The 26,859-nt window shown below is 40.2% G+C and overlaps 3 protein-coding genes across 4 annotated transcripts; 2 read left to right on the plus strand and 1 right to left on the minus strand.

Moving 5' to 3' along the window:
- The first annotated feature begins 1,888 nt into the window (after positions 1 to 1,888).
- On the plus strand, positions 1,889 to 7,566 carry sfxn4 (sideroflexin 4). Its single transcript, XM_069658075.1, has 14 exons — positions 1,889 to 2,018; positions 3,494 to 3,559; positions 3,645 to 3,701; positions 3,835 to 3,861; positions 4,202 to 4,256; positions 4,527 to 4,552; positions 4,641 to 4,694; positions 4,775 to 4,837; positions 4,942 to 5,010; positions 5,127 to 5,217; positions 6,008 to 6,123; positions 6,205 to 6,290; positions 6,377 to 6,494; positions 6,569 to 7,566. The coding sequence occupies exons 1-14, from the start codon at positions 1,980 to 1,982 to the stop codon at positions 6,644 to 6,646; spliced, it is 945 nt and encodes a 314-aa protein (XP_069514176.1). The 5' UTR covers positions 1,889 to 1,979; the 3' UTR covers positions 6,647 to 7,566.
- Positions 6,244 to 11,080, minus strand: dennd10 (DENN domain containing 10). 2 transcript variants are annotated; one of them, XM_069658073.1, is made up of 10 exons: positions 10,954 to 11,080; positions 10,814 to 10,868; positions 10,274 to 10,470; positions 10,033 to 10,112; positions 9,793 to 9,941; positions 9,221 to 9,332; positions 8,166 to 8,266; positions 7,916 to 8,023; positions 7,727 to 7,821; positions 6,244 to 7,641 (listed from the first exon to the last, which is right to left on the minus strand). In XM_069658073.1, exons 2-10 carry the CDS (start codon positions 10,857 to 10,859, stop codon positions 7,474 to 7,476), a joined length of 1,056 nt encoding a protein of 351 aa, XP_069514174.1. In that variant the 5' UTR covers positions 10,860 to 10,868; positions 10,954 to 11,080; the 3' UTR covers positions 6,244 to 7,473. The 2 variants fall into 2 exon arrangements, with proteins under 2 accessions (XP_069514174.1, XP_069514175.1); XM_069658074.1 differs by lacking the exons at positions 10,033 to 10,112; positions 10,274 to 10,470 and having other exon boundaries at positions 6,245 to 7,641.
- Positions 11,081 to 12,537: 1,457 nt separating this feature from the next.
- Positions 12,538 to 25,566, plus strand: eif3s10 (eukaryotic translation initiation factor 3, subunit 10 (theta)). The gene is made up of 22 exons (XM_069658439.1): positions 12,538 to 12,684; positions 13,187 to 13,377; positions 13,468 to 13,604; positions 13,784 to 13,947; positions 15,259 to 15,458; positions 15,714 to 15,922; positions 16,008 to 16,179; positions 16,312 to 16,416; positions 16,822 to 16,920; positions 17,016 to 17,132; positions 18,234 to 18,419; positions 19,558 to 19,905; positions 20,020 to 20,124; positions 20,194 to 20,307; positions 20,416 to 20,538; positions 21,632 to 21,785; positions 22,101 to 22,282; positions 22,877 to 22,977; positions 23,072 to 23,604; positions 23,689 to 23,821; positions 23,952 to 24,112; positions 24,670 to 25,566. The coding sequence occupies exons 1-22, from the start codon at positions 12,636 to 12,638 to the stop codon at positions 24,852 to 24,854; spliced, it is 3,768 nt and encodes a 1,255-aa protein (XP_069514540.1). The 5' UTR covers positions 12,538 to 12,635; the 3' UTR covers positions 24,855 to 25,566.
- The last annotated feature ends 1,293 nt before the right edge of the window (positions 25,567 to 26,859 follow it).

Below are 26,859 nucleotides of genomic sequence, written 5' to 3' on the forward strand. Positions count from 1 at the left end.
CGCTAGGGCTTGACGTTAACCTCTATGTATATTATATATAAAGAAATTTTCACTTGTATGACATTCTATTAAACGTGTAAACATGAGCCAAAAATAAAAATAAAAATTAATAAAGGATGACTATTAATGATTATAATGATTCCCTGCAATAAAAAAAGAAAAAGCTATCATGCTCTTCTGGATTCAGGTGTTAATAAAGTTATTTTAAGATTGGCTGGAGGCTTCATTTCCTACGTCAGTGGTCCCCAAACGGCGGACCGCGGTTCGGATCCGGACCCAACTGCCGTCGTCTCCGGACCCGGACCTATAATAGATGCGCTTGTCAAAACTATAAATAGTATTTATAGTTTTGACAAGCGCATCTATTATAACCTGCGCAGCTTTTTGTCTTTGCGGTAGTGATTTGGGAGTCCAAGAAACTCGCAGACCAATGAATTCGTTGTAAATCATTACACGTGACGCTACTCAGCCAATCAAATCTGTCACTCAGATTAACATCGCGACTGACCCAGTGGGTGTGTGAGAATACAGATACACACTGAAGAACCAGCCGTCAAGAGAGTTACAGAGACACAGTGGGAGAAAATAAGTGAGTTAGGGAAAAGTAGACATGGCGTGCTCTGAAATGAGAGCAGTAGAGAAAACCGAGCTTTTAAGACTGGACAGACTCGTATATGTTCCGTGACTGTGGCGATTATTGAACGCGGACATTGTCTGACACTGTCACTCCGCTTGTCTCTGTTAACAGAGACTCCAGGCTGCAGTTTAGTTCAAACACTTCACTCATAAACCTGAGAGTTACACAGAGCTACATCAGGCTTCATCATCATGACTAGTTTTCCTGATATTTCCGCAGTTCTGTTCTTCTATGTACCGGTATGTGTCCTCTTTCTCTCCCCCTCGCTCTCGCTCTCTCCAGCAGTCCGTCAGTGTACAGTGCGTTTAAACGTTATTTATTTCATAGTCATTGCCTGTTTTACAACTCACTATGACTCACCATGAGAAAAAGTCTAATGCCTTTCGGCCAAACAAATAATAAAATTTGGCAAACATGAAATAAAGTATGAAGTGAATCCCCCTCTTATGGTCAAATTTTTGATAATTCTGCCAGGAGGCAGAGAGATAGCAGCTTAGGTGAAGAGCTGTCACTCTCTTTTATTGATTTCTGCATGGACAACATTATACTACCAGTATTACCAGATTATATTATTTGTTTTCATTTACAAATAAAGACACTTCCATCACAAACTGGGGCGTAAAATAAACCAAAAATGCAGGAATTAAAGGTTTTGACACTCAACATTTCCTGGGGGGGACCCCCCAGACATACAAACACACACTATATTTCATTACCATTATTGAAGTATTCATTATTATTATTGTTAAATTATGAGAGCTCTGTGTAAAAGTTATTAGCGTTGTTGTAAAAACTATTTAGCCTAATTGTATTTTCTTTATTTGATTTGACAGACGTTCAGAATGTATAATGGTACTGAATCATAACGCATGTCAGACATTATGATGTTCCAGACCTCTGCTTGAGAAAAAAAATCTCTAACTGGACCTCTTTCAAGTGTAATTGAGTACCCCTGACCTACGTAGTCCATAGTAGTTTGGAAAGAAATATGATACGAGTTCCATTTACTGCTTTTCACGTGAATATGCCTACATACATTGCTAATTATGTCCTGCTTTTATTTATTTATTTATTTTTAAATCAAAACAGTTTGCATAAACTGTGGGCACAACTTATGTGCTCACTTCTCAACTAAACACTACTGTGACATGCTATCTCCGATATTTTCAATGTCCCAGAATGTACCATAAACCCGCCCACAACTGAACACGTGGTTGAAGGCGGAAGTACAGTTTATACACGGGACTTGACCTCAAATGCACGAGAAATGTATACTGGCAAACTGTTCTGTAGTGGTGTCGTTGCAATTTCCATGTGAGATATAAATGCCCTCGTCGTTCTAATGGATCATAATCTGTTGTACTGGAAAGACCAGGGACAGGTAACTGCACAACTGAGTTTTAGGATTTAGCAAATCATTACTGATGAGGATAACATATTATGCAGTCATTGGTGTGAATGCTGAAGGCATGTTCTTTTGTTCTTCTATTCACGGAATTCTTTATTTTTCTACTGTTTCTTATTATTCCGCCACGTTTTTCCCACCGCTTCTCCTTCCACAAGTTTCAACCGATTCAAACCCTTCAAACATCAAAACATTCAGCGCATTCGGGATCTGTGTGCTATGAATTTTCTCATTTCATACCATTCATCGTTTCCGAGATATTGCCGTTTTTCCCGGACATTTTGCCCATTCAAATGAATGGTGGAATGTTCAAAAATTCAACATTTTCAACCTTTTTCAGCATATTTCAACCTTTTTCAAGACTTCACAGCTCATTCATACATTCACTCAGAAACTCCATTCTACTTTTAGAATATTCACACACTTTCAGCTTTCTTCAGGTCATTTCAACTTTTTCATATCATTCATAGTTTTTTCACAGTTGCCTTTCAAAGCACATACAGTTTCAGTGAAATGTTTAACATCAGAGTGCAGGATTTCAAATTCAGAGGGTGGAGGCTGCTGAAAAATAACTTGGACACCTTCTAAACAAATTGCAACTGATCCAACAATTGTCACTCCACATACATACATTTGGTATCAAATCGTAGGTATTCTTGTGCTGCTTCTGTTAGACGGGTACTCGAAACCAAAATTGTACACTTTTGCCTGGAGATGCCCAACTGTCACAGAAACTTGACCAACTGCCCCATCTGCTCTAATGTTAAATATTTCTGGAGAACTCCAAATGGATGCTCTTTTGTATTTCACTGCCCTGGCAACATTTTTGACAGTAGAGACATAAATGACTGCTTCATCAGACCCTTGTGATGGTCACATTTAATTTTTGTGTTGATAGCATTTACTGTCTTGACACAAGCACAGATGTGACAGGGTGTTTTCACCTCAAATCTCATTAAAATCAACTGCCAAACTAAGAAGTCACATAGCTGCTACTGATGAACCATTGCCACGGCAACAGCTGAGTTCAGCAGGAGGTCACTAGAGGTCAGGTGGAGCTCAATTGACACCCATACATACACACAGGACAGACATTTGAACACTCTCTCAAGCAGTTTTCAAGGCTGGTCTTCCATTTTAAACTCCTCCATTGTCCTCATCACCTCCTCACTCATCTTCCTCACCTCCAGACTGACTCTCATCACCTTACACATCTTTCATACTTCTATTCATTCATCATTCAAGCGCAGCATTAGCAGATTAGCATCAGCTCTTCAACAACATATTCCACATCTTTCATACTTATATTCATTGAAAATTCAAGCACAGCATTAGCAGTTTAGCATCAGCTCTTCAACAACATATTCCACATAGTTAGTGTTTAAGATGAAACCGTGAAACATCTCATTCCTATAAAGTAAGTGATTAACTATACCTTTCCTCTTTTTCAGTCTTTTCTCAGTCGGCTCAGGATCTGGCTTAATCTACTTGATCCAATTTCCCTGCTTTCCTCTGATGTAAGTAGCAGCCACTACAGTGATTTTATACTAGGAAATGTGTTGAAAATACGCAATGTTAAACTATTGACACTTCTCTCCTCAGGCTGAAATACAGAAGGCCCACACTCTTCTTGAAAGGGCAGAGAAACTAAATGAGGAGGTCAGATTATGTTCTTAAAATCTTAAACTGGAAGATTTAAGATTAAAGTGGCTGACCACTAAAGTGGTCAGTCAGTTAGCTTTATGGACCTGCCATACATTTACAGATCTGTTTGTTTTGTTTCCTTCTACAGGATGGGCATGCACTGATCCTCTCACTTGTAAGAATGCAAGACAAAACACAAAACTTCTGAATAAATCAGAATACACTTATATTTTCCTCCTTAAATATTGACCACTTGTAATAACTGCCACCTTTTTAAAAAACCAACAGGGTTTGACTGTTGTTTATGTACGTCACATTTTGGCTTTTTGGAATACACACCTAGTAACAGGAAGATTTTGCTAAAACAAGGCTTAATTTCTATGAGTGTGTTAATTAATTTTAATATGTCCAGATGTTTTACCCTTTAGAAGCTGTGTTGTTGATATTTTGACATTTGAAGGAGCTCAACGTGCTGCTTTTTGTGAAAAGACTTGTTGACCGCCTTGTGTTTACAGTCTTCTGTCCACGCTGATTCTGGAGCTGCACTCCCATTAATTTTCCGCCCTCCAGGTACAGCAAAGCCAGGCTTTTAATATTTACCATCCAGTTTAAATATGAACCCTCCATGTTCATTATTAGCATTATTATTATTATTATTATTTTATTTTTTATGCCTTTATTGAGAGAGAGAGCGAGAGAGACAACGGATAGTGGATAGTGTCGGAAACAGAGGGAGAGAGATTGGGGAATTCCGCTCCATGTTTATTATTAATTATCACTGAAACTCTTTATTTGAAAAAAAAAATGCTGATACCCCCACTGTTGTCATAAACTTTCCAGCATTCTTTCCAATATCAGCACCTCTGGTAAGTGAGTCCTCTAATAAATATATAATAACTCTTTGTTCTTGATAATGGTTGTGAAAAAATAAAATAAAGGTTTCCCCCTTTTTAGGTGGTTGCCAGCTTTTTGCCACATAGCAGTGTCAAGCCAGCTCTTTTTTGGCAGGTAAAGACACATAGTCAGCTTGTTCACTATGTTCATGCTGTAACATAGTGTAAATTAATGATAAAACTGCATCCTCACAGTTTTTGCTGCAGAGTTACAGTGCGGGATTTAACCATGCAAACAGAAATTCTTCATCAGAGAAGGTAATATATTCAGATATTAAGTTATGAGAATAATCCTTAAATCTTTAACCTGCTGCCCCTTCTGTTTTTGCTTTACGTAATCTTTCTGTATCTCTCATCCTCAGGATAAGAAGACATCTTTAAAAGAGCTTCTATTACTCGCTGGAACAGTTTCCTATGTAACATGTGCAGGGGTGTGTATAACCTGCTAGTGCCAACTGTGCTGTTTGCTGCTGCTATGAAGTTGGTTATCTTATATTATGAACTTTAAAGCTTTTTGAATTTTTTATGTCCTTTATCAATGTTTCAGGCCCTACCTCAAATTTTTATTAACCGTCTTGGTGTAAGAAGCGCACCAATCCAGACATTCTTGAGGTCAATGTTACCAATCCCACTCTCAGGTACTTTCTTTTATGTATCTTAAGTTTATACTGTAAGCTTTCTGCACTTACTAACATCCTGCACATTTGTACAGTTTTTAATAACAGCTGTTGTACACATTTTGTATTATACGTATTGATTTTTATATATTTATTTCTTATTGCCTATTTTTTTTAAATCTTATTCTATTTAAATGGTAAATGGACTGTACTTATATAGCGCTTTTCTAGTCCTTGCAACCACTGAAAGCTGCTTTTACATAATATGTCACACTAACCCATTCACACACTGATGGCAGAGGCTGCTACCTAAGGTGCCCAACTGTCAATCAGTTATCGCATTCATGTGGCTATGCCTCCGGGAGCAATTTGGGGTTCAGTGTCAGAGTTTAAAGAAGGACACTTCGACATGTAGACTGAGGGAGCTGGGGATTGAACCTCTTACCTTCCGATTGAAAGATGATTGACTCCACCACTGAGTCACGGCTGCCCCAATTTAAGTCTTTTACTTATTCTTATTCTAGTTTTGTGTTAAATTTTCTGCACCAAAATCACCAAAACAAATTCCTTGTATGTGTATACCTACTTGTTAATAAACCCCAATTCTGATTCTATGATACTTAAATACTGTCTCATTAATAGTACTGTATCACAAATTATTAATCACAAAGAATTATTAGTTTTGGATATACTGTACATAGGTCCACTTAAAATATATCCCAACAATAACTTTGCTCTTATATGTCAGCTGGCATTGATTAAGTAGTAACAGGTAGAACCTTTTAAACTAACATGTTGTGTAACTCTGCAGCTGCTCTGGCCTTTTTCAATGTGTTCACTGTCAGAAGTGAGGAGGCAGAAACTGGGATACATGTGTTTAATTCCAAAGGAAATCTTGTTGGCCTCTCAAAAGCAGCAGGAGAAAAGGTATTAAAAAAATAGACCAATGCACAAAGTATTCTTGTCATTAAAAACTTGCTGTGAATAATATTTATTTCTTCTGTTCAGGCTGTCAGGGAAACAGCATTGTCAAGAGCCGTACTGTTAGGTACAACTGCTGCTGTTCCTAGCCTCCTTGTTTTGCTTTTAAAAAGGTCAGTCACTTTAAAATGTCATTCAGGTTACCTGGACAAGTGCACTGCTTGATTTCCCTGAATATTCTTTTTTTTCTTTTCTCAAGAACAAGACTATTCCAAAGGAACTCTCTGCTGGTGGCTCCTTTCCGTCACATAAGTGTTGCACTTGTTCTGGGTTTGATGATTCCCACCTCATTCAGTCTATTTCCACAACTGGGAACGGTAAGATTCACAGCCCTCCTGTGCTCTAATGTTCTCCCTGTGATGAGGTTGGCTGACCCTAACCTATTTTGCAGATACGGAAGGAAAACGTAGAAGAGGAGCTAAAGGCTGCAGCAGTCGACGGACAGTTATACTACCACAGAGGACTCTAAAGAGTTGTTTTATGAAGCAGATACAACTTCAACCAAAGCAACTTGCCTCACAACAACAGTCTTCTTCAACATCATGAAGCTCAAAATATACAATTCATCCAACAGTCTCATTCAGCTTCTTCTCCCAGTTTTTATGTAAAATTATTTGTTTAAAACATTAAAATAAGCAAAAAGCTCCTTTCATAGTAAATTTATTTAGTTAGAATAGTAGATATATTTATATTTAGGAAATATTACATCAATTCACGAAAATACATAGTTTTAAAGTTACATGAGCATTTCTATGTATTTCACTTGGTGTCTTATCTGAAATACTGAGGCCCAGAACATTTTGCAATGTGGTTGAATCAATAAAAAGAGCCTGCACAGTAAGACACACTATACATAAATCAATGTGGACACAGGAAGGCCAATCGTTATTTGATCAATTGGAGGTTGATGAGGACCATATCACCACCAAGTTTTTTTAGAGAGCCATATTGCTAACAAATTTGTATTTCAAAGAAATTTCCAAATGCATTGGTTCGTACTGAAGACATAAACAAGTCATGGACGTTTCATTACAGAAGGCTAAGTAACTAAAGAAATAGCTGGACACTTACTGTTTTGCGTTAGGGGCCATTTCAGCTGTCGATTAATACACAATAGTGCATAATAAAATGTGATGCTAGTGACACTTGACACTGTGAGAGAGTGCTGTCTGTACACTGTTATTATAACAAGCCTTTTAGAAAACAAGCATTCTCCCTAAATATACATAACAGCACAGTCAGAGTCCAGGCTGTCAGAGGTAACGTCTTCCTGCAGTGCTGTGTATGAAAACAGGTCTATATCCGCAGGAGCTGCTCGGCAGCTGCCAAATGAAAGAGGAAGTTCTCTGTGGCTGGAGGGAATTGATGCTGCCTTAAACCGTCCAATGTGATTTTAGAGTCTTCACACTCATCAGCCAGAGCCACCAAATTGGCAAGGATCTCCTTTGTCTTGACAGAAATATCCTTTAAAGTAAAGATGGATTGTCCTGTTAGACTCTAGAACATTTCTTACAACTGTTTGAATACAGACATATTTGGGAACTGTTACCTTTATGACCTGACTGTCTGACCGATCGACATCCTCTGCAGACTGGAGGATAAGGTGGCCAATGTCCTTGTGTAACTTCCCCATAGCCATGGCCTCTGTGGTGGGATATTGAATATCAATGCTTTCCAAGTCTCTCAGGAAGCAAAGCACTTTTAAAAACATACAGCTTTCTCTTCGAACATACTGTACCTTTGGCACTCTGGGATACTGTGATGACACTGTCTGGGAGGTTCACATATACATCAAACAAATCCGATCTGTTGCTTACTTCTGGATCCACAAATCCTGCTACATATCCTGTGGAGAAAAGGAACATATTGGTGCAGAAATAATTATTCCCAGCTATAACATCACAGTGATCACAGTGCAGATGGTGTCTAATCACCGCCTGTGAGGAGATTTACTGTTAATTAGTCAATTAACCAGGAGGCAGTCTCACCAGGGCATTTTTTGAGATCCTCTAGTTCAATATCAGTCAGATGCACATATGGATGCAGGATGGACCAATCTTTCCTGTGCCATGTCAAACAGGGTAGAACTCTAAGGGGAAACAGGTTAAGAGATGGTCACAGATGGCATTCTCCACATTTAATTGATAATTACAGTTTTAAGCCAGAGATTTTGAATTTAATAACTTATTATGCCCTTTTTTAACTATGTTTTCATTCTGTCACTTTGCATAATTATAATTATCATCATTTTTAAAAACCTCATGTATCTTATAATGTCCCTTTTTTAGCCCCTCACTTCAACCTTTGTCTTTTTTAGCTCCTGTCTCTTTAAGCCACTTTACCTAAATGCCTCTTAGCACCTACTAGATTACATAATTTCACTATCTTAATTTGCAAAGGCAACTCAAAACCATCTGTACATGTTCGAGTCTGAATCTGATCCGGAATATAAGAGAGGACAGCATTATTATCCACAGCAATAGAGAATAGAGCAGGCAATCTATGTTAGGTAAACATTTTATTCATTAATGACTAATTGTGTGACATAACAGTGGATTTAATCTTTTAATCACAATCCGTTTTAAAATTCCTATATATGCCCCTAATAGGTGTATATGTGGAAGGTAAGCTAAAATGCAGACTGAAGTGGAAAACATCTGCTGTCAGGAAATAACAATGGTAACATAACTAGTAAAAATAATGGTAACTGGATGTAACAATTCATCCCTGCACTGTCAGTTATATTACAGCTGAAATGCATTAAATGCTTAATACTACTTAAGTAGGCTGGTGAGAATGTATTGTTTGCAAGGCTTTTGGCTTGGTTTAATCTCTTTAGCGGTGAGATGGTGTCAAGAGCAGAAAAAAAACCCAATCAAAATCTATTCAGAAATTTTTCCTCTCACAGATTACTTTTACATATGTTTACCTAATTATTTGAAAGTGTGGCCTTGTTAAATATGAACATCCAACATAATATTAATATGTAAATTTAAGAAAAAAAGTAAAAAATGAATAGGTCCCTTTTGACAGTGAAATGCACCTTGTAAACTCCAACAATGCTTCAATCCGAGGGTGATGGATAATGATCCTCTTCTTCAGCATGAGTGCTGTATAAAGAATGATAGTCTCCATACCAAACTGAGACACCACATCTGAGTTAAAACAGAAACATGAAAGTAAACTGGATGACCCACTTATTTCTAAAAGAATAGAGGTTTGGATTCAAGAGAATTTTTATGAACTTCTATTATTGTCAGTTAGTTCTCTCTCCTGCCTTCTAGCTTTGGATGAAAAATATTATTAAACCTGACAACTGCTCTGATACAGGATGGAAACTACATTTGCACATACACTTCTTTGTACGACCTGCTTATTTAAGGGTTCAAGGTCACTAAAAGGACACCGAACTAGGAAGTGGAAGAAAAACACATGCAAACATTAGAAAAGACGCCACTATTTGCAAAAATGACATGCACAATTAAATACGAAAATTAATTACACTGGCACACAACAGCATAAATCACAAGTACATTTACACAGATACACTGTTTCAGTCTACTGGTTGATTAGGTTGATAGATTAGTGTTCCTCTTAAGGACAGTGTTGCCATACCTTTGACCGAACCAGCCAAGTATGCCTTTCGAACATCATAGTCCTTGATTAGAAATGAGCCGTTTTCATCACTCTGGCAAATTCCTTTGGTAAGGACAGTGACATAAGCCTCCATCATTTTCACTGGGCTGCCATGTTTGATGTACATCCTGGATAAACAACAAAAACAAACCACATATATGAATAAACATTTTTTAAAGAAAAGCATTGAAACAGTATCTTCTTAACTGCCTGGTGTACCTGCATAGAACTCTACTGAGCGCAGCATACTTCTCAGGGTTGAAGTCTTTTGCTGTAACAACTATTGAAAAATGAGTGACCTTGAATGGGGGAAAAAGAAACAAAAATAATGTTCAATGCTGATATTATATCTATATCGAGAGAGGGAGAGAGAGAGAGTGATAAATATATAAAAGAATGCTGGAACCTCATTGTTCCTTATTTAAGATCGGAACAACAAAATAGTCTCAGGACTTGGTACCTTGTTAAGTGCTGTGGGTTCCTGTACTTCTACTGTGGTGATGTAGTACCAGGTACGACAGAACTGACCAAACACAAAGGTGTGGAAATCCCGGCCGTCGTGTGTCAGGCAGCACTTACTGAGCAGGACTTCTCTCAGATCTGAGCCCACAGAGGGATAGCACCACACCCACAGTGTATCTCTGTTTACATCTTTCTCTGGATCATTGAAAAAATATATTAACATCATACATGAATCTTAATTTAAAGTATTTAAAGATGGACATTGGATAGTCACTAAAAATCACCCTGACTTCCTAGGCCAAATCTTTATCCTATGGGGTTCTGTGCTGGATGCACTGGAGGCACCTCTCCCATACCATATAAATGCATACTGCCAAATATGCAGATAAATTATACAAATAGGGACATGTAGCCTTGCTGATGAGATACTTACATAAGTCACACTGTTATCATGTGATTCTCTTGCACGTTCAATGAATCTAAGACACCAACTTAGCTTAGAAACCCACTAACTACGATACTTAGAAATGAAACTTACCGATTAATCCGACGCTTAACATAAACTGCGTTTCAGTTGCTGCCATATTCCATACCTGAAAGAGTTCAGAACCACAAGTTATTTATTTAGATAGAAAGCACCAACCAGCTTCCTTAGTGGACGCCTTAACTCTGAAGTACCTTGAGAGCTCTTGCTTCGTTCTAATAATAGAATGCGATACTTGACAGATTTAATAAAACCGTTAAAGATATATATTTTTAAAAAACTTGTCGGTGGCCTGGGTGGGATTCTCTGCTGTCAACAGACTTTCCTTCCTCTCTGATCGAAATCTTGTTCTGCTTCCGGGACAGGAATATTTTGGGGGAGGAGACACGCTGGTGAAAGCCAATCATAGCTGGTGATATTTCAGCGGTAATGGTGCGTTCGAGGTTACTACTATTCTCCAGGTTCTGATCACGGCTTTTAAAAACTGTTCCTTGAATATCAAATTATCGGCCGATACTGACAAAATTTGAAAACAATTTTATTATGTTATTTTAATTTTTTTTTAATATATCGCCACTGTGCAAATTTAAGTCATATCAAGCCCTCACTTAAATAAGCATTATGATTCAAATGTCAAACATCAAAATAAGGGTGAAAATAGAACCATCACCACAAATGTTTAGTTCTGAGCTGCAGTATTTTGTATGATATCTTTGCAGGGGAGTGTCAATTTATTGACACGGGAAGATTATAAACCCTCTCTTAAATTCCCTAAGCTAAAAGGTAGCACACTGGCAGATCTCCATGTTGATTACTTTCAATTTCACCAATTTATTCTGACCTTGTCAAATTGATTCATAATCCCCTTTCATCTCCAGTGGAACCAAAATTAAACAGCAGAACTTGAGAGTTAAGACGAACCTAAAAATTGTTATTAATCACTCTTGTAGGCTTGTAATATGTTTTACATAGATGTCAAGACCACAGAAAACAAATGGGTAATTTCAATGACACAATTCCAATCTTTCTGTGAATGGATGTTGGTTTAGGAGAGGAAGGGAAGGGCCTTAATCTAGTTGAAGATAAAACCCACATAGCTTGATAAAATTGAGATTTTACGAGGGTTACCAAAACGCACCATCATGGTAGCTCATACGGGAACCTTATACACCCAGAGCTGCCAGGTTTGTTGAAAACCCCGTTTGTAGGTTTTGATATATCGAAACTACATCCTGCAATGTGAATCTTTTCAGACTAGGTATCAATATCTTAGATTCAACTCACTTCATTAATTTGATACTATTAGATTTAAGCCCATCGTCACATGTAGTGAGTTACTGATATAGGTATGGTAGGGAGGTTGCAGGTTAGGTATGTGTCACTAAGGAACAGTCAAGTAGTCAGTGGATGTTGTTGTACACAAAACTTGAAAACAGGGATATTAGATGTGCAAAAATAATTGTATCACTATTAAATATTTGAAAATGACATGCTTGGGCCTGTGTAAATGATAACTTAGGGAGCTTTAATCCTTTAAAAGTTCACACAAATACGAACTGAAACACCCAGAAAGAAGGGTGATGTGCAAGTTTATAAATATGGAAATTAAACCTTATAATACTGATCAAATATATCCCCACAAATATCTAAATTAGGACATATTACTCATGGTTGTCTACTAATGGGGTTTACACTGGGATAGGGGGATAGCGCCTGACGTACCTGCTGGCAACCCTAGCTAGGCCGCTCACGAGGTTCTTCCTTTCTCAGCCAGCACCGTAGCAGAGGGTGAGTGCGTGGCGTGGATGGACTGGTGAAATTCTTCAAAAATTCACCCAAGTCAGCCAATCTTAAGCTTCGTAAGAACGCCGCAACCATGCCGGCGTACTTTCAAAGACCAGAGAATGCTCTGAAACGAGCGAACGGTGAGTTCGAAATACAGCATTATGTCTCATAAATGTCAGACGCGCATGCTATCTAGCTAACGTTAGCTGACTTTAGCCTTCGGAAACCTTGCAGCGTTGCAGTTAGCCAGGCCAACTGCTAGCTAATACTAGCTTGAATGGCGGAGAAGCGATATCGCTGTCTCACGGCTACGTTGATATTCAGCTAACCGGCCTGGCCATTTTTGTGTTGGTGACTATTGTGCCTAGTAAGCTTTAAGTTACATAAACGTTTACAGTAGTGACAGCCCAGTAACGTTAGTAAAATCCATCCATAACTGTGTAATTGTTGTGCTGTGGTTTCTAATCTTGTAGCGTTAAGTTAATGTCTGTGACGTTCACGAACCACCATGGGCCAAACAATTAAGCTAACGTTGGTTTACTGTGGTGTGGGTTGCGAGATGCTAAGGTAATGTAGAACATATAACGTATCACATGATTTCAGATGGTGCTTACGTTTCCATATTTTTCTGTCTTTATTTAGAGTTTCTTGAGGTTGGCAAGAAGCAGCCAGCCTTGGACGTTTTATACGATGTCATCAAGAGCAAGAAACATCGAACATGGCAGAAGATCCACGAGCCCATCATGCTCAAGTACCTGGAGCTCTGCGTGGATCTTCGCAAGAGCCACCTGGCCAAGGAGGGTCTCTACCAGTACAAGAATATTTGCCAGCAGGTGTGTGAGAAGCGATCTGATGTCGTCTCACATCAGATAAATGTTTACACTAGGGTATTTTGGGGTTAACCTGTAATATTTGTCTTTTAGGTGAATATCAAATCTCTGGAGGATGTGGTTAGGGCTTACCTTAAGCTGGCGGAGGAGAAGACCGAGACTGCCAAGGAAGAGTCCCAGCAGATGGTCCTGGACATTGAGGATCTGGACAACATCCAGACTCCTGAGAGGTGAAGTGTATTCATGTATTTGATGGATTGTATTTAACATTATATAAGCTTATATTTTAATGTGGACAGATGATCTTGTTACACAGCGTGCTGACGGGTAACAGCTGAGGGTAGAATGTAGTTAGTAGGTGCTTGATAAATTTAAGATTGATTGTTTATCAACCCTGTTGTGACTTTAGTGTGCTCCTGAGTGCTGTGAGTGGAGAGGACACTCAGGATCGTACTGACCGCCTGCTGCTCACCCCCTGGGTGAAGTTCCTGTGGGAGTCCTACCGCCAGTGTCTGGACCTGCTTCGAAATAACTCCAAGGTGGAGCGCCTGTACCATGACATTGCCCAGCAAGGTAATGTATCTTAAGTTTATTTTCTTTTCAATAAATATATATTTATCTCAACTTATGTAATCTTGTTCATGTTTTTTGAACAAAGAATGTAATCATTTTTTTCTTTTACTGTAGGTATATCTTTTAGAAAATAACATATGAACAGAATATGGAAATACCAAGGCACTGTTTTTAGAATCTCAAAATCTGCCTCAACATGCTCCATTATAAAATAAACATTTAAAATTGAAAAGGAATATAAGTCGCACTGGAAAGTAAGATGCAGCCTGTTTGGGGGGGTGGGGGGGGGTATTCCAGAGGGCGAAAACATTTTTCTCTACCTTTTTATAAATAAAAATGTGTATACAAGTTATTTCAACACTATTTGAATTTATTTTCGTCTGAAACACATAACACCCAAATTATAGCCTACCATCGGTTTTCGCCATGCTGAGTTTGCAATCCTGCTAGTTACTGGTGTGGTAGTTGAGCTCACCCTACTGTAACGTTGATTGGCTAGGTCCCAATCTCCACACTCAAGAACTCTCTTGAGGCGCGTTCTTGGTAGCTGTGTGAGTGCTTAGTGCTGCCCCACTGTTGACTATGCCTGAGAGCGCTGATGCAGACTTTTCAACATCATTTTGCTGTCTTTCTGTGAGTCCACATATAATCATGATCATAATAATAATATTACATTTTATTTATGAGTCCAGTTTTGAAAGAGGGGAGTGAGGGAGAGTGTCTGAGGTGTGTGGGGGAGAGAGTTCCAGAGGGAGGGGGCAGCAATAGAGAAGGCTCTGTGTCCCCAGGTCTGGTGCTTGGATCGGGTGAGAGGGGTGAGGAGGTTGGCATCGGCTGATCTGAGGTTAGAGGTGGGAGTGTATTGGTGAAGGAGGTCAGTGACGTTGGAGGGGGCTAGGTTGTGGAGGGCCTTGTCAGTACTGAGAAGGATTTTGGATTCTTTGTTGAATGGGGAGCCAGTTGAGGTTTCTGCAGACTTTCCTTTGGTAGTTACCCAGAGTTCATAGCCAGCTTGGTGACGTATGCAAACGTGATTATCCAGCCCCCCACTACATGTAAACAAGTGTTTGTATATTGAAGTAGTGAGCAAAAAAAAAATCTACATGTTAACAGCATGGACGGTGACTAGAACCTCACATACGTTTATCTGTAAACATCAATACGTAATTAATCACTTTTGTCATTATTTATTGTGCGCTTGTATATAGGACGCAGCCCATCATGAGAGGAAAAAAAAATATATAATTAAAAATGCATCTTATACACCAAATTTCATGGTACTTGAACAAAGTCTTATCATCTTTTTTCCAGCATTCAAGTTCTGCCTTCAGTACACCCGTAAAGCAGAATTTCGCAAGCTGTGTGACAATTTGCGAATGCATCTGGGTCAGATCCAGCGCCACCACAACCAAAGCACCGCCATTAACCTGAACAACCCTGAAAGCCAGTCTATGCACTTGGAGACACGTCTGGTGCAGCTGGACAGCGCCATAAGCATGGAGCTTTGGCAGGTCTGTCCACCTTACACTCTTTCTCTGAAAGGACCACAGCAGAATGCATGCATGTTTTGGTTTTTTACACAAAAAATGAAAATTAAATTGAAATACCAAAAAACTTTTCAACAGTAATGCACAGTTTGTTGTGTCTGACTTTACGCAAAATGTAACACCTGTTTAGTCCTTAAGTGCTGTCTTGTTTAATTTTGTGACGCATGGTCGAATAAAAAGTGGCGTTGTTACTGATGATGTATTCTTTTTGTTTTTCAGGAAGCATTCAAGGCTGTTGAGGACATCCATGGCCTGTTTGCTCTTTCCAAGAAACCTCCTAAACCCCAGCTCATGGCCAACTACTACAACAAGGTGTCTACTGTATTCTGGAAATCTGGAAATGCTCTCTTCCACGCCTGCACCCTACACAGGCTCTATCACCTCTCAAGGGAGATGCGTAAGAATCTGACTCAAGAGGAGATGCAGAGGTAAAGTGTTCATCTGTAGTTCAGTAGATTAAAGATTAAATCAGTATGAAGCACAAGGTTAATAACTGTTACTATCTATTTACAGGATGTCCACCAGAGTCCTCCTGGCCACGCTGTCTATTCCCATTACCCCAGAGCGCACTGACATTGCTCGGCTGCTGGACATGGATGGCATCATTGTAGAAAAACATCGCAGGCTGGCCACCCTCCTGGGCCTGCAATCTCCTCCAACCCGGCAGAGTCTCATCAATGACATGGTACACAACTTGCATAAGTACAAAAAAGCTCCTGATTGTGTGCTTTTATGAAAAAATTCACCTGATCCTGTAAAACAGTTATGTATTTGCTTTGATGTTTTATGCATTCTTACTTTATTGTTTGTATTTTAGGTGAGATTTAACCTGCTGCAGTATGTTGTACCGGACGTGAAAGAACTCTACAACTGGCTCGAAGTAGACTTTCATCCTTTAAAGCTCAGTGGAAGAGTGACCAAGGTAAATATTCTGTCTTCCACCAGCTTGATTGCAAGGGACCGCCACCATCTGACAGGGCGGCTTTGGCTCAATAATAGGTCGGTCGTTTTTCAATCAAAAGGTTAGCAGTTCGATCGCTAGCTGCTGCAGTTTACTTGTTAAATTGTTTAGGCAAGACTCTGAACCCTAAATTGTTCCTGGAGGCATAGCCATCGGTGTGAGACTGTGAGTGAACGGTTAAATCTGATTGGAGAATGGCACCGAGCAGCAGCCTCTGCCATGTGTCGGTGGAAGGGTGAATGTGACATGTACTGTAAAAGCGCTTTGAGTGGTCTAAAGCCTAGAGTGCTTTGTAAGTGCAGTACATGATAATTATTCAGTTAATTGAAGTTATTGTGGCAGGTAACAAAGTTCCTCTTCTCCTAGGTTTTGAACTGGGTAAGAGACCAGGCTGAGAAGGAGGCTGATCTGCAGCAATATGTCCCACACCTGCAGAGTAATACGATCCTGAGGCTTCTGCAACAGGTAATTGTCTTTCAGTCCCCTGAAATGCTTTCCTAAATTACATCTTCACTGTAATAGTAGAAATTACTTTCATTATTCTTGGTCCTTAATTTCAGGTTGCCCAGATCTATCAAAGCATTGAGTTCACCCGTTTGGCCTCCCTGGTTCCATTCGTGGATGCCTTCCAGCTAGAGCGCTCCATTGTGGATGCTGCCCGCCACTGTGATCTGCAGGTAAATCAAGATCAGAAGAGATTATACATCTTGGATAGACAAACAATACTGTGTGTCTTGTCATGTGAGAATACATTTTAATATCTAAGAATGTCATACATCTGAATAGGGCTGAAACAACTAACCGATTAAATCAATTAAAATCGTTGATTAAAATAGTTGGCAATGAATTTCATCATTGATTAGCTGGGTCTATGTTATGATGCACGGCATGCGCTGTGAAAAGGTAACTGGGGGCAGCCAGCCAGTGCCGCAGCTTGTGTAGGTCATGGATGAATTACAGGAAGTTAAAACATCTCCAGTCTTCCTTGGGATAAACATGAATCATTGTTCAATGAGTATCCGTTTGTTGTACAGTGCTGATGATGTGTCCGCCTCCGGTACGTTAGTGTCTGTTTACACGGACAAACGCAGGATTACGGTTTCTAACATTCATTTAAAAACAAACGTAAAGGACTGAAACTCTGTCTATTTTGTGATGGGCCCATAGCCGGGCCGCCGATAAAACAGCTGAGGACAGTATACTGTAGTAGTAAAGCTGTTACTAAGCTAACGCAACTGGTAAAGCTAATTTTACACCAAGTCTCACTAAAGCTAATGCCCGGCTTCATTAAACATCACAAAATGGAGAGAAAACAGACGGAACGCATTTCTGCCCATCACATTGTGTTTAAATTAACTTGTAATCGTGTGTTTGTCCGTCAGAACAGTAACAAATCTATCACTAATTAGCTGAAATTGAGAGACTCTGGAGTATAACATGGCCTTATGGAGTTTTTGAATATTGTAGTGGCCTTTTCTGTACTTTCATTTTTTCATTTGAAATTATTTCATTCATTTGAAATTAAGTAAATCAAAAACATATCAATTGAGTTACATAATTGATATATTAACATTGCATTGTACAAGAAAACAAGATATATATTTTTTTGTGTTTAGAATACAATGCTAATACTAAAATTGAGCTTTTTTTCTTTTTATCCAATTAATAATTGATTCATCGTAGAAATAATCGTCAGGTTAATCGATTATCAAAATATTTGTTAGTTGCAGCCCTACTACATTCGTACAACTTGCCTATTATTTGCTGTTCCCCTGTAGGTCCGTATAGACCACAGCTCTAGAACTCTAAGCTTTGGCTCCGATCTGAATTACTCGACAAAAGAAGACGCCCCTGTTGGTCCCTTCCTGCAGAACATGCCCTCAGAGCAGATAAGGAACCAGCTGACTGCCATGTCTGCTTCTTTGGCAAAGGCCATCCAGGTCATCAAGCCTGCTTCAATCCTGGTGAGTTCCCCGACTAACTCTTACTCTTGTGTAAAGGCACACACAGACCACATCCGCCAAATCAGCAATCTCGGAACCCACCGACTATCGTTGCCCAGCCATAGTGCCTCTGGGAGCCAAGGCCAATTTTCGGGATTGTTTTATTGTCCATTATTCTTCCTCTTTGCCCTCCACACAATGTTTTTCCCCTGCTTGTAACTAAAGCCTGCAGGAACGCCAGTGGACAATACTACTGGATGACAAACGGAAACCAGAAAGCTTCTGACACCAAAAATGTTATACCTTGCTTACAGATTCCATTTGAAACGCAGAATCTTATTATGGATATTACCAGATCAGTATCCAATATTAGCTTTTTACATTCCCGCACATAATACAACAGACCTATACATGTATTTCTCATGGCTACTCTCTCATTGTTGATTAGCAGTGTTGGGCAAGCTACTTATGAAATGTAGTGAGCTAAGCTGCCAGTTAACGTCCTTTGACATCAGTGTGGTGCAGAAATGTAAAATAAATAAATGATTTTGCCCAGAGATAAGTACACCAACTTCCAAGAACCAATCAACCCTGAGCAAAGACTGGCTGTGTGCTTGAGGTTTCCAAAAGTGTGCGTGATAGCTCTTGACACGTTCCTAACTGGTGCTTGCAGACTACTGATTGTTAACTTGGGAGGTGATTGTTGTGTTGGCTTATTCACTGGAAATCATCTGAGTGAATGTTCCGCTGTGAAGTAAACTAGCGAGCTGTCCCCGGCAGCAGAGACGTCGCAGGCATCTGCTGAAGGATTAGACAGCGATGTCGTCGGCATATGGAAGTACCGCTGTTCACTACACATAAACGTCCACGTATGCGGTGATGTCGTCTACTGATCCTTAACAGTTATACTTTGGACTGCAGCAGAGAGCTTTGTTAAATAAAATAGCACTACTTGTTAAATAAAATAGCGAAGCTACTAAAAAGTTATTTGATTCAGACAAAACCAACACTACGACCAGGTTATGGAGAAATGTAGTTAAACTACTAACACCGCTATTTGTCGTGCCGTTACTGCCAAACAGTTATGCTTAGTCTCTTTTGGAAAATAGTGTTTGTTTCTCTATTCTAAACTGCAATTTGGTGTTGTTACTCTTTTCAGCAAGAGCGTGAGGAGCATAACCAGCAAGCCATTGCTGCCTATTTGAAAAATGCCCGCAAAGATCACCAACGGATCCTGGCTCGTAGACAGACCATTGAAGAGCGCAAAGAACGCCTGGAGAGTCTGAACATTCAGCGTGAGAAGGAGGAGCTGGAGCAGCGGGAGGCTGAGATGCAGAAGGTTCGCAAGGCTGAGGAGGAGCGTCTGCGCCAGGAGGCCAAAGAGAGGGAGAAGGAACGCATCATGCAGGAGCATGAGCAGATCAAGAAGAAGACAGTCCGTGAACGGCTGGAGCAGATCAAGAAGACTGAACTTGGAGCCAAGGCCTTCAAGGATATTGATATTGAGGTAAAATGTAGCCAAATTTATGAAATTGATTCATTATATTGAAGACTTGTTGCAGAAATAGGTCATTGTGATTTAAAATTCAATGGTGAGACTAACAAATGTGTTTTTTTACAGGACCTTGAGGAGCTCGATCCTGACTTCATCATGGCCAAACAGGTGGAGCAGCTGGAGAAGGAGAAGAAAGAACTCCAGGAGCGTCTAAAGAACCAGGAGAAGAAGGTAACCTAGTAATTGTAATGGTTTGAAATATGTGACCCTAGATGTGACATTAATTCAATTTCTCTCCAGATCGACTACTTTGAGAGGGCAAAACGTCTCGAGGAGATTCCTCTTATCAAGAAGGCTTATGAAGAGCAGCGCATCAAGGACATGGAACTATGGGAGCTTCAAGAAGAGGAGAGGGTGTGTTAAGAAAACTCACACACATGGGAAAACACATAGGTTAAGGAAATCAAACACACCTCTGGTGAGAATTTACAATGTTAAAAGTATTTTTTCTTTTTGTTGTAGATCAGTAACATGAAAGTTGAACGGGAGAAGGCTCTGGAGCACAAGAAGCGCATGTCCAGGATGATGGAGGACAAAGAAAATTTCTTGTCCAAAATAACTGCTGCCCGTAGCTTTATTTATGAGGTAAGACTATTTAGTCCTTAAAACTTAAGGGCTGATACAGAAGTCTCTCCTCTCCCCTACAAGTGGGTCTGTTTGTGACTGACTGACTGAGTTACTGAGTAAGTGACTGACTGACTGACGGTACTAGAGAGAGAGATTTGCAACATCGCAATGGATCATGGAGCAAATTGGACCTCCACTGACGCGATTCTGTCTATACGGCTCAGGATACTTTGTTTGGGGAGTTGGCAGGGCTGCTCCTCTGCTGCGTTCACCTACGTCCGCAGCGCACACCAGCATTCAAACACGTTGTCATCGGCCTCATGAGGACTGTCCTTGTAACACATTGCCCACAAAAGCACACATTGACCTGATGCGATCAGCCACATACTAGGTTTTGACCTAGTCTTGTTTTTCATCAACTGGGTTGTCGCAAGGCAACTAGACTGCCAAAGTGTATGTAAGGAGAGGGACACTAGAGGGCAGCAGAGCATTAGCATAGTCCTTTCAATGGCATCAGTGGTCAGTTAGTCGTGTTGCTGCAATTCCTCTTTTTAGTCTAAATTCTGCAGAGAACTTTATTGTACTGTTGGACTACAACAACCATGTACTTGCTCACAGATGCAACCCTGTGGTTGTTTAAACATATTGTAAGTTTTTGTCAATTTGTATGAAAACAGACTAAATTTAATACTGATGACTTCATATGGGCTACAAAAGCAAACAAGACCATCAGCGAGAAGATTGACTATTTCTGTATTGTACTCTTTAATGCCCAGCTCCGCTGCCACTGGGTTAGTATCTGACAAAGCAATTTACAGCATGCAGACCGGAAGCTGTTTACATTTTCCAGCAGGACATTTTCTGTTAGATAATCCTGATTATACATGAACAGGACGGGATCAGTAAAGTGATAAGACACACTGCTTTGTTCATGGGCCACCAAAATCTACACAAAATGAGATTCCTCATAGTAACTTTAAACGCACAATAGTGCCCTTCCGCTGGTCCCATGGTTATGATGCCTCATGGAACCAGTTCTGTTTTGTGGCAGAAAAAAATGAGACACAACTGTAAGAGTGAAGGTTTTAAATACATTATCTTGTCTTTGAAGGAAAAACTGAAAGCTTTCCAGGAGCGCTTGGTGGAAGAGAGGAAGAAGCGTATGGAAGAAAGGAAGAAGCAGCGCAAGGAGGACAGGCGTAATGCTTACTATCGCCAGAAAGAGGAAGAGGCACAGCGTATCCATGAGGAGCAGCTCAAGAAAGGTACGCAGAAACCTGTGAGCAAAGCTGAAGGAAAGTCAGGGTCAGGAAGAAAATGATGCAAATTATGTAAGACATGTCAATACTGGTAAAAAATTGTTGCTTTGAGGGGCACTAGTACAACAGGGAGGAACTGAGTTGTCGCCCAGCACTTAATTTTTTGTGACTTTTGGTGATTAAGAATTTGATCTGGAAAAAATTATCCACTTTAACCCATGAAACCACTCCGAGGCCCCTTTTTACAGAGCAAAATGCAGTAACTCTAGATTCTGTTTGAGTTTATGTTGTATGAATCTTATTTTCCTGCTTTTGTTTCAGAGCGTGAGGAGCGGGAACGCCTTGAACAAGAGCAGCGAGAGGAGGAGGAGAGGGAGTACCAGGAGCGTCTGCGCAAGCTGGAGGAGCAGGAACGGAAGCAACGTGCTCGTCAGCAAGAGATAGAGGAGCGAGAACGCCGTCGTGAGGAGGAGAGAAGGGGCCCCCCAGAAGAGAAACCCAAGGTACAAATATGCCTTTTTGTTCAGGGCCTACAGGTATTAAGGCTCGCTGTATGTTGAAGTTAAATGCCAACCTGCCGAGGTGGGAATAGTAGTTATTTCATACAAGATTTTATCATCATAACCCTAACCAGATTAGTTGTAATATCATGGTGCCTAATAAACACATGCTATTTCATTTCCTGCACTGTGAAACATTTATTGTCACTGGAATGTCAAATGCCCATAAAGCAGCAAAAGTTCAGAAGTTGTGTGGAAAGGATGCAAGTTAATAGCGCCTAGCTATCAGTGACGGCAGTTTATTACAGTAATCTGTCGCAAAGTATTGTGGTTCTTTTGATTTGTCATCCCTAATACGAAGGTGTGATGTAATGTGTGTACATATTGCCATATAAATTCAAGGACCAAGGGCACAGAAATTGACTTACTTTTGGATATTAATTGTTACAAGTGATATTGTGTTATGGTGCGTTGTCATCTAGAGACAAATTTCTTCTAAAAATGCTAAATGGACTGCACTTAAATGGCACTACAGACTTCTAATGATCCTAATGTAATGTTACATTGTGCCTTGGGCAATCTGTTTTGCTTATACAGGATTGGAGTGAGAAAGAGACGGAGAAGGAGAAAGAGGAAGGAGGATGGAGGAGGCGTACAGAGGGAGGTGATTCCGAGTGGCGTCGTTCTGTGCCTGAAAAGTATGTGTTGGCAACATTTTAATCCTACATTTTTAAATTAACCCCTCATTGTTCAGTGGGGATGACTATAATGATACCCGTTTAATCTGTGAAGGGATTGGAGGCAGGAAGGCCGTGATGATGACAGAGAGGAGAGAGAGATCCCCTCCAAGAGAGTAGACGTTCCCCGCAGGGGTGGAGATGACAGAGGACCCCGGCGCGGCCTTGATGATGAACGAGGCCCGCGCCGTGGTGGTGATGATGACCGTCCTCCACGCAGAGGGACGGATGATGACCGTGGTCCACGCAGAGGCTTTGATGATGACCGCGGCCCAAGGCGTGGCTTTGATGATGACCGCGCTCCAAGGCGTGGCTTTGATGATGACCGCGCTCCCAGGCGTGGCTTTGATGATGACCGTGGTCCCAGGCGTGGGTTTGATGATGACCGTGGTCCCAGACGTGGCTTTGATGAGGACAGAGGTCCCCGTAGAGGCCTGGATGACTTAAGGGGTCCCAGGCGTGGGGCTGATGATGACTGGGGCCCCAGAAGAGGCGGAGATGATGACCGAGGTGGAAGGAGAGGCATGGATGATGGGCCACATCGTGGTGGTGATGACCCAAAACCCTGGAAGCCTCTGGGCAGACCTGGTAAGCCTTCAGCCATTCAGCTTGTAATAAGCTCTGCGCTTACATGCAATGTCTACCAGAGTGGTAAGGATTCCTCTTTTGAAGGTGGTTGGCGTGAGCGGGAGAAGGCAAGAGAGGAGAGCTGGGGTCCACCACGTGGTGAAGCCAATGATGATGGAGATGATGGTGAGGGAGAGGAGAGATCCAGCGACCGCTTCAGAGACCGTCGTCCACAAAGGTGGGCCTGATAGACCTAAGCAAAGAGCTTTGAAATATTTTTCAGTGATAATAAATGCCAAGGATATCATAGTTACCCTTTCAGTGAGATGAAAAAAATAGATGTTATTAGTGTAACTATGTTTGCACAGAGAGGAGAGTAACTGGAGGAGAGGTGGCACAGAGGAAGGAAGTGGATGGAGAGACTCTCGCAGGGAGGAAACTGACCGTGATGATCGCCGTGGTGACCGCCGGGAAAGAGAACGCCATGATGACCGTGAACACAGAGGCCCACAAAGAGAGCAAGATGATGGTAAGCAGAGCATGATTTTGCCATGGCATTACATACACTTCTAGGATACAGTGTAGAATGCTTCACGGTTTTCCTTCAAGATGAAACATAATTGAAAATGGTTGAAAGTACTAAAATATATATTTTTTTTAAATTGCAGTTGTTTGAAGCTTTAATAACTATAACTAATAATAACTTTAGACTCTGAACAGCAGAGTTGTCTGATATTCCTTCACATCAATGTCAATATGATCGAAACGTAGCTCTCATCAGTCACTTCCATTCTGAGACAATTATCCTGACATTAGTTAGTTAAAGTTACAAAATAGACCATATTTAAGTAGAAGTGAACTTTTCTTGTCAAACAGTAATTGGCTACAATGGATCAGGTTTTTGTATTACACTGGTGGAGGTTTATGCCTTTGAATACTCCCAAAGCCAGTGTCTCAAAAAGATACCCACCAGGTTTGACACATAAACGAACGTTTGCTCTAGTTCTAGTTAGAGTTTAACTTGTAAAATTAACATGTTAGTTTTTGAACTTGTCCTAATGAGCATCTTTTTTTTTTTTTATTCAGGAGGTTCTTGGCGTCGTGGAGGCGATGATAAACGGGAGGAGCGGGACAGGGACCGTCCCAGAGAGAGGGAAAGGGAGCGTGACCGTGATGCTGATGCAGAAAAGGGTTGGCGTTCTGACAAAGAAAACCCTCGTCGCACCAAGAACGAGACCGATGATGATGGCTGGACCACTGTCCGTCGCTGAGCAACAGCCTGTGCATCCAAATTTGCCTGGTTAATGATTGATGGCTTTGAAAAACATAAATCAGTATCCTATCAGCTGGTAATCCACAGTGGTGAATTAATGGCTACAAGCTTCTGACTCTTACATTTTTCATTTTGAATTAAATATTTGTAGATGGTAGTTTCCCAGATTAATTTTTTTCTTTTATCTTAATTCTGACTTTCAACAGTTTAAAACTAGAGGCTCCTCACCACCTAAAACATCAACCAAGGACTTGCGCTTAGGCCTCGTGCAAATCATCAATGTAAACATGACTACCCCCAACGGTGATGAGTGTTACTACCTTAAATGTTGAAGCAAAACTGATTTATCTGAAAACCAATATATCTACTCCAACTTTCAATGCAAACTCAGTTAATCACCTAATACCTCTTTTAAATAAATAACCTTTGCATAGATGTTACATTATGGCAGTGATACACAACTCTTGTAATATCAATGACTTGGAATTTTTCATTTGTTAATCTCTGCTCTTCATCTAATGTTCAGATCCTTCTTAACCTGGTAAAGAACTAGTGGAATCTACATTTTGATGTGCATGCTTAGAGTATTCAATTGGTCTTGCTTGATATCCATTGTATGGTTCTATCTTGCTGCAGTCACGGTATTAAACCAGGTTGCTTGTGTACAGATAAAGCCTTTATTAATAAAGAAGTTTGCTCACCACCAACTACCAATTTGTTTTGTCTCAAATGCTGTATCATCATTTAGTAATGTTGCATAACTGGTCAAGTTTAAGTTGGTGTACATAAGTCACAAGGCAGTGTTAGGAAAGCAGAGACATTGTCAGCTCAATATTTTTCCCCACTTTTCTCAAATTGTGTAACTATGAATTTATATCAACTGAAAAAACGTATTCAAATGTGGGAAGAGTCACGAAGACCAGGGTCCATATTATTACATGTTATTAGAATCTGACCTTTTTCAAGTATCCATGACAAAGTGAGTTGTGAAAATACAACTTGATAAAGGGCTATATTGGTACCCTGTGTACAGAGAAGTTTCCTGAAGAGCAATGTTAGATCCCAGCACGCACATACCAACTCTAGCTGGCAGAACTTCTAAAGAGTGCAACATCACTGAAGTCCTAAACTTTGCTTGGGACTTGCTGGATCTCTGCTCTCCGGATACCATTATGCCCCACGGAACCCAGTTTTGGTACCGTTTCAACATTACCATTATGGATCCACTAGAGGTCGGCAGAGCACCGTGGAGAGGACAAACAAGCTTCACTGAAGGCGAGCAGGCGAGGTATGCTGGGTTACTCCGTGAAAAACTTAAAAATAAAAACATGCATGCCGCTGTCAGAATGCAGTCTGTCCGCAAACGACCAACACGCTGTTAGAGTCTTCCAAAGACAATCATGCAGAACTTTTCCTTTCAAGAATTCTTGTTTCGTAATAATAGAAACATTGAATTTGTCTGACCTGGACCGATGTATTACCATGATTTACATTAATAGAGCCATTATTATAAAGGTGTCCAATGTTACTGACTGATATTTATTCGGAGATATTACAAAATAAAAGTGTATACCTTACTTTACTTAACGACGTCAAGTAGCCTAAATAACATTTTTCTTCCAGTGAATTCTCACTGTATCGAAAATAACAATGTGTTCTTGTTGCAGCCATTTCTATGCTGCCAAATAATTATTTGCAGCTTTGATAACTGTATTTTGTGTACTGCAACTAGACATGTACATAGGCTTGGACAAATATATAGCCTAGTCGACAAGTACAATAACGCCCCCAAAAATTGTAGTAATACGAATGATATTAATACTACTAGCCTACTAATAATAACAATTCTACATGCTACTACTACTACTACTACTACTAATAATAATAATAAACATAGTTCAATATTTGTGCCATTCAGGCCAATATCTAGCCTATTTGTGGTATTATAAGCAATTTCAATTTTCTAACATCTAACTGGATTATCAGATTTACGAACATTTCCC

The sequence above is a fragment of the Semicossyphus pulcher genome, unplaced genomic scaffold, assembly GCF_022749685.1.
Source record: "Semicossyphus pulcher isolate SPU_LCO1_2020_fin unplaced genomic scaffold, fSemPul1.0.p SCAF_12, whole genome shotgun sequence".
In the NCBI taxonomy this organism is placed as follows: domain Eukaryota; kingdom Metazoa; phylum Chordata; class Actinopteri; order Labriformes; family Labridae; genus Semicossyphus; species Semicossyphus pulcher.

Coding starts and splice junctions, on each gene's coding strand:
- dennd10 (XM_069658073.1), bottom strand. CDS start 10,859: ATGGCAGCAACTGAAACGCAGTTTATGTTAAGCGTCGGATTAATCG. Junction 8,267..9,220: donor GCATTGTTGGAGTTTACAAG/GTGCATTTCACT, acceptor GTTTCCCCTTAG/AGTTCTACCCTGTTTGACAT. Junction 7,822..7,915: donor AGTATCCCAGAGTGCCAAAG/GTACAGTATGTT, acceptor ATCCCACCACAG/AGGCCATGGCTATGGGGAAG.
- sfxn4 (XM_069658075.1), top strand. CDS start 1,980: ATGGATCATAATCTGTTGTACTGGAAAGACCAGGGACAG. Junction 6,124..6,204: donor CAAAAGCAGCAGGAGAAAAG/GTATTAAAAAAA, acceptor TCTTCTGTTCAG/GCTGTCAGGGAAACAGCATT. Junction 6,291..6,376: donor CTTGTTTTGCTTTTAAAAAG/GTCAGTCACTTT, acceptor TCTTTTCTCAAG/AACAAGACTATTCCAAAGGA.
- eif3s10 (XM_069658439.1), top strand. CDS start 12,636: ATGCCGGCGTACTTTCAAAGACCAGAGAATGCTCTGAAACGAGCGAAC. Junction 12,685..13,186: donor TGCTCTGAAACGAGCGAACG/GTGAGTTCGAAA, acceptor GTCTTTATTTAG/AGTTTCTTGAGGTTGGCAAG. Junction 23,605..23,688: donor GAAGCCTCTGGGCAGACCTG/GTAAGCCTTCAG, acceptor CCTCTTTTGAAG/GTGGTTGGCGTGAGCGGGAG.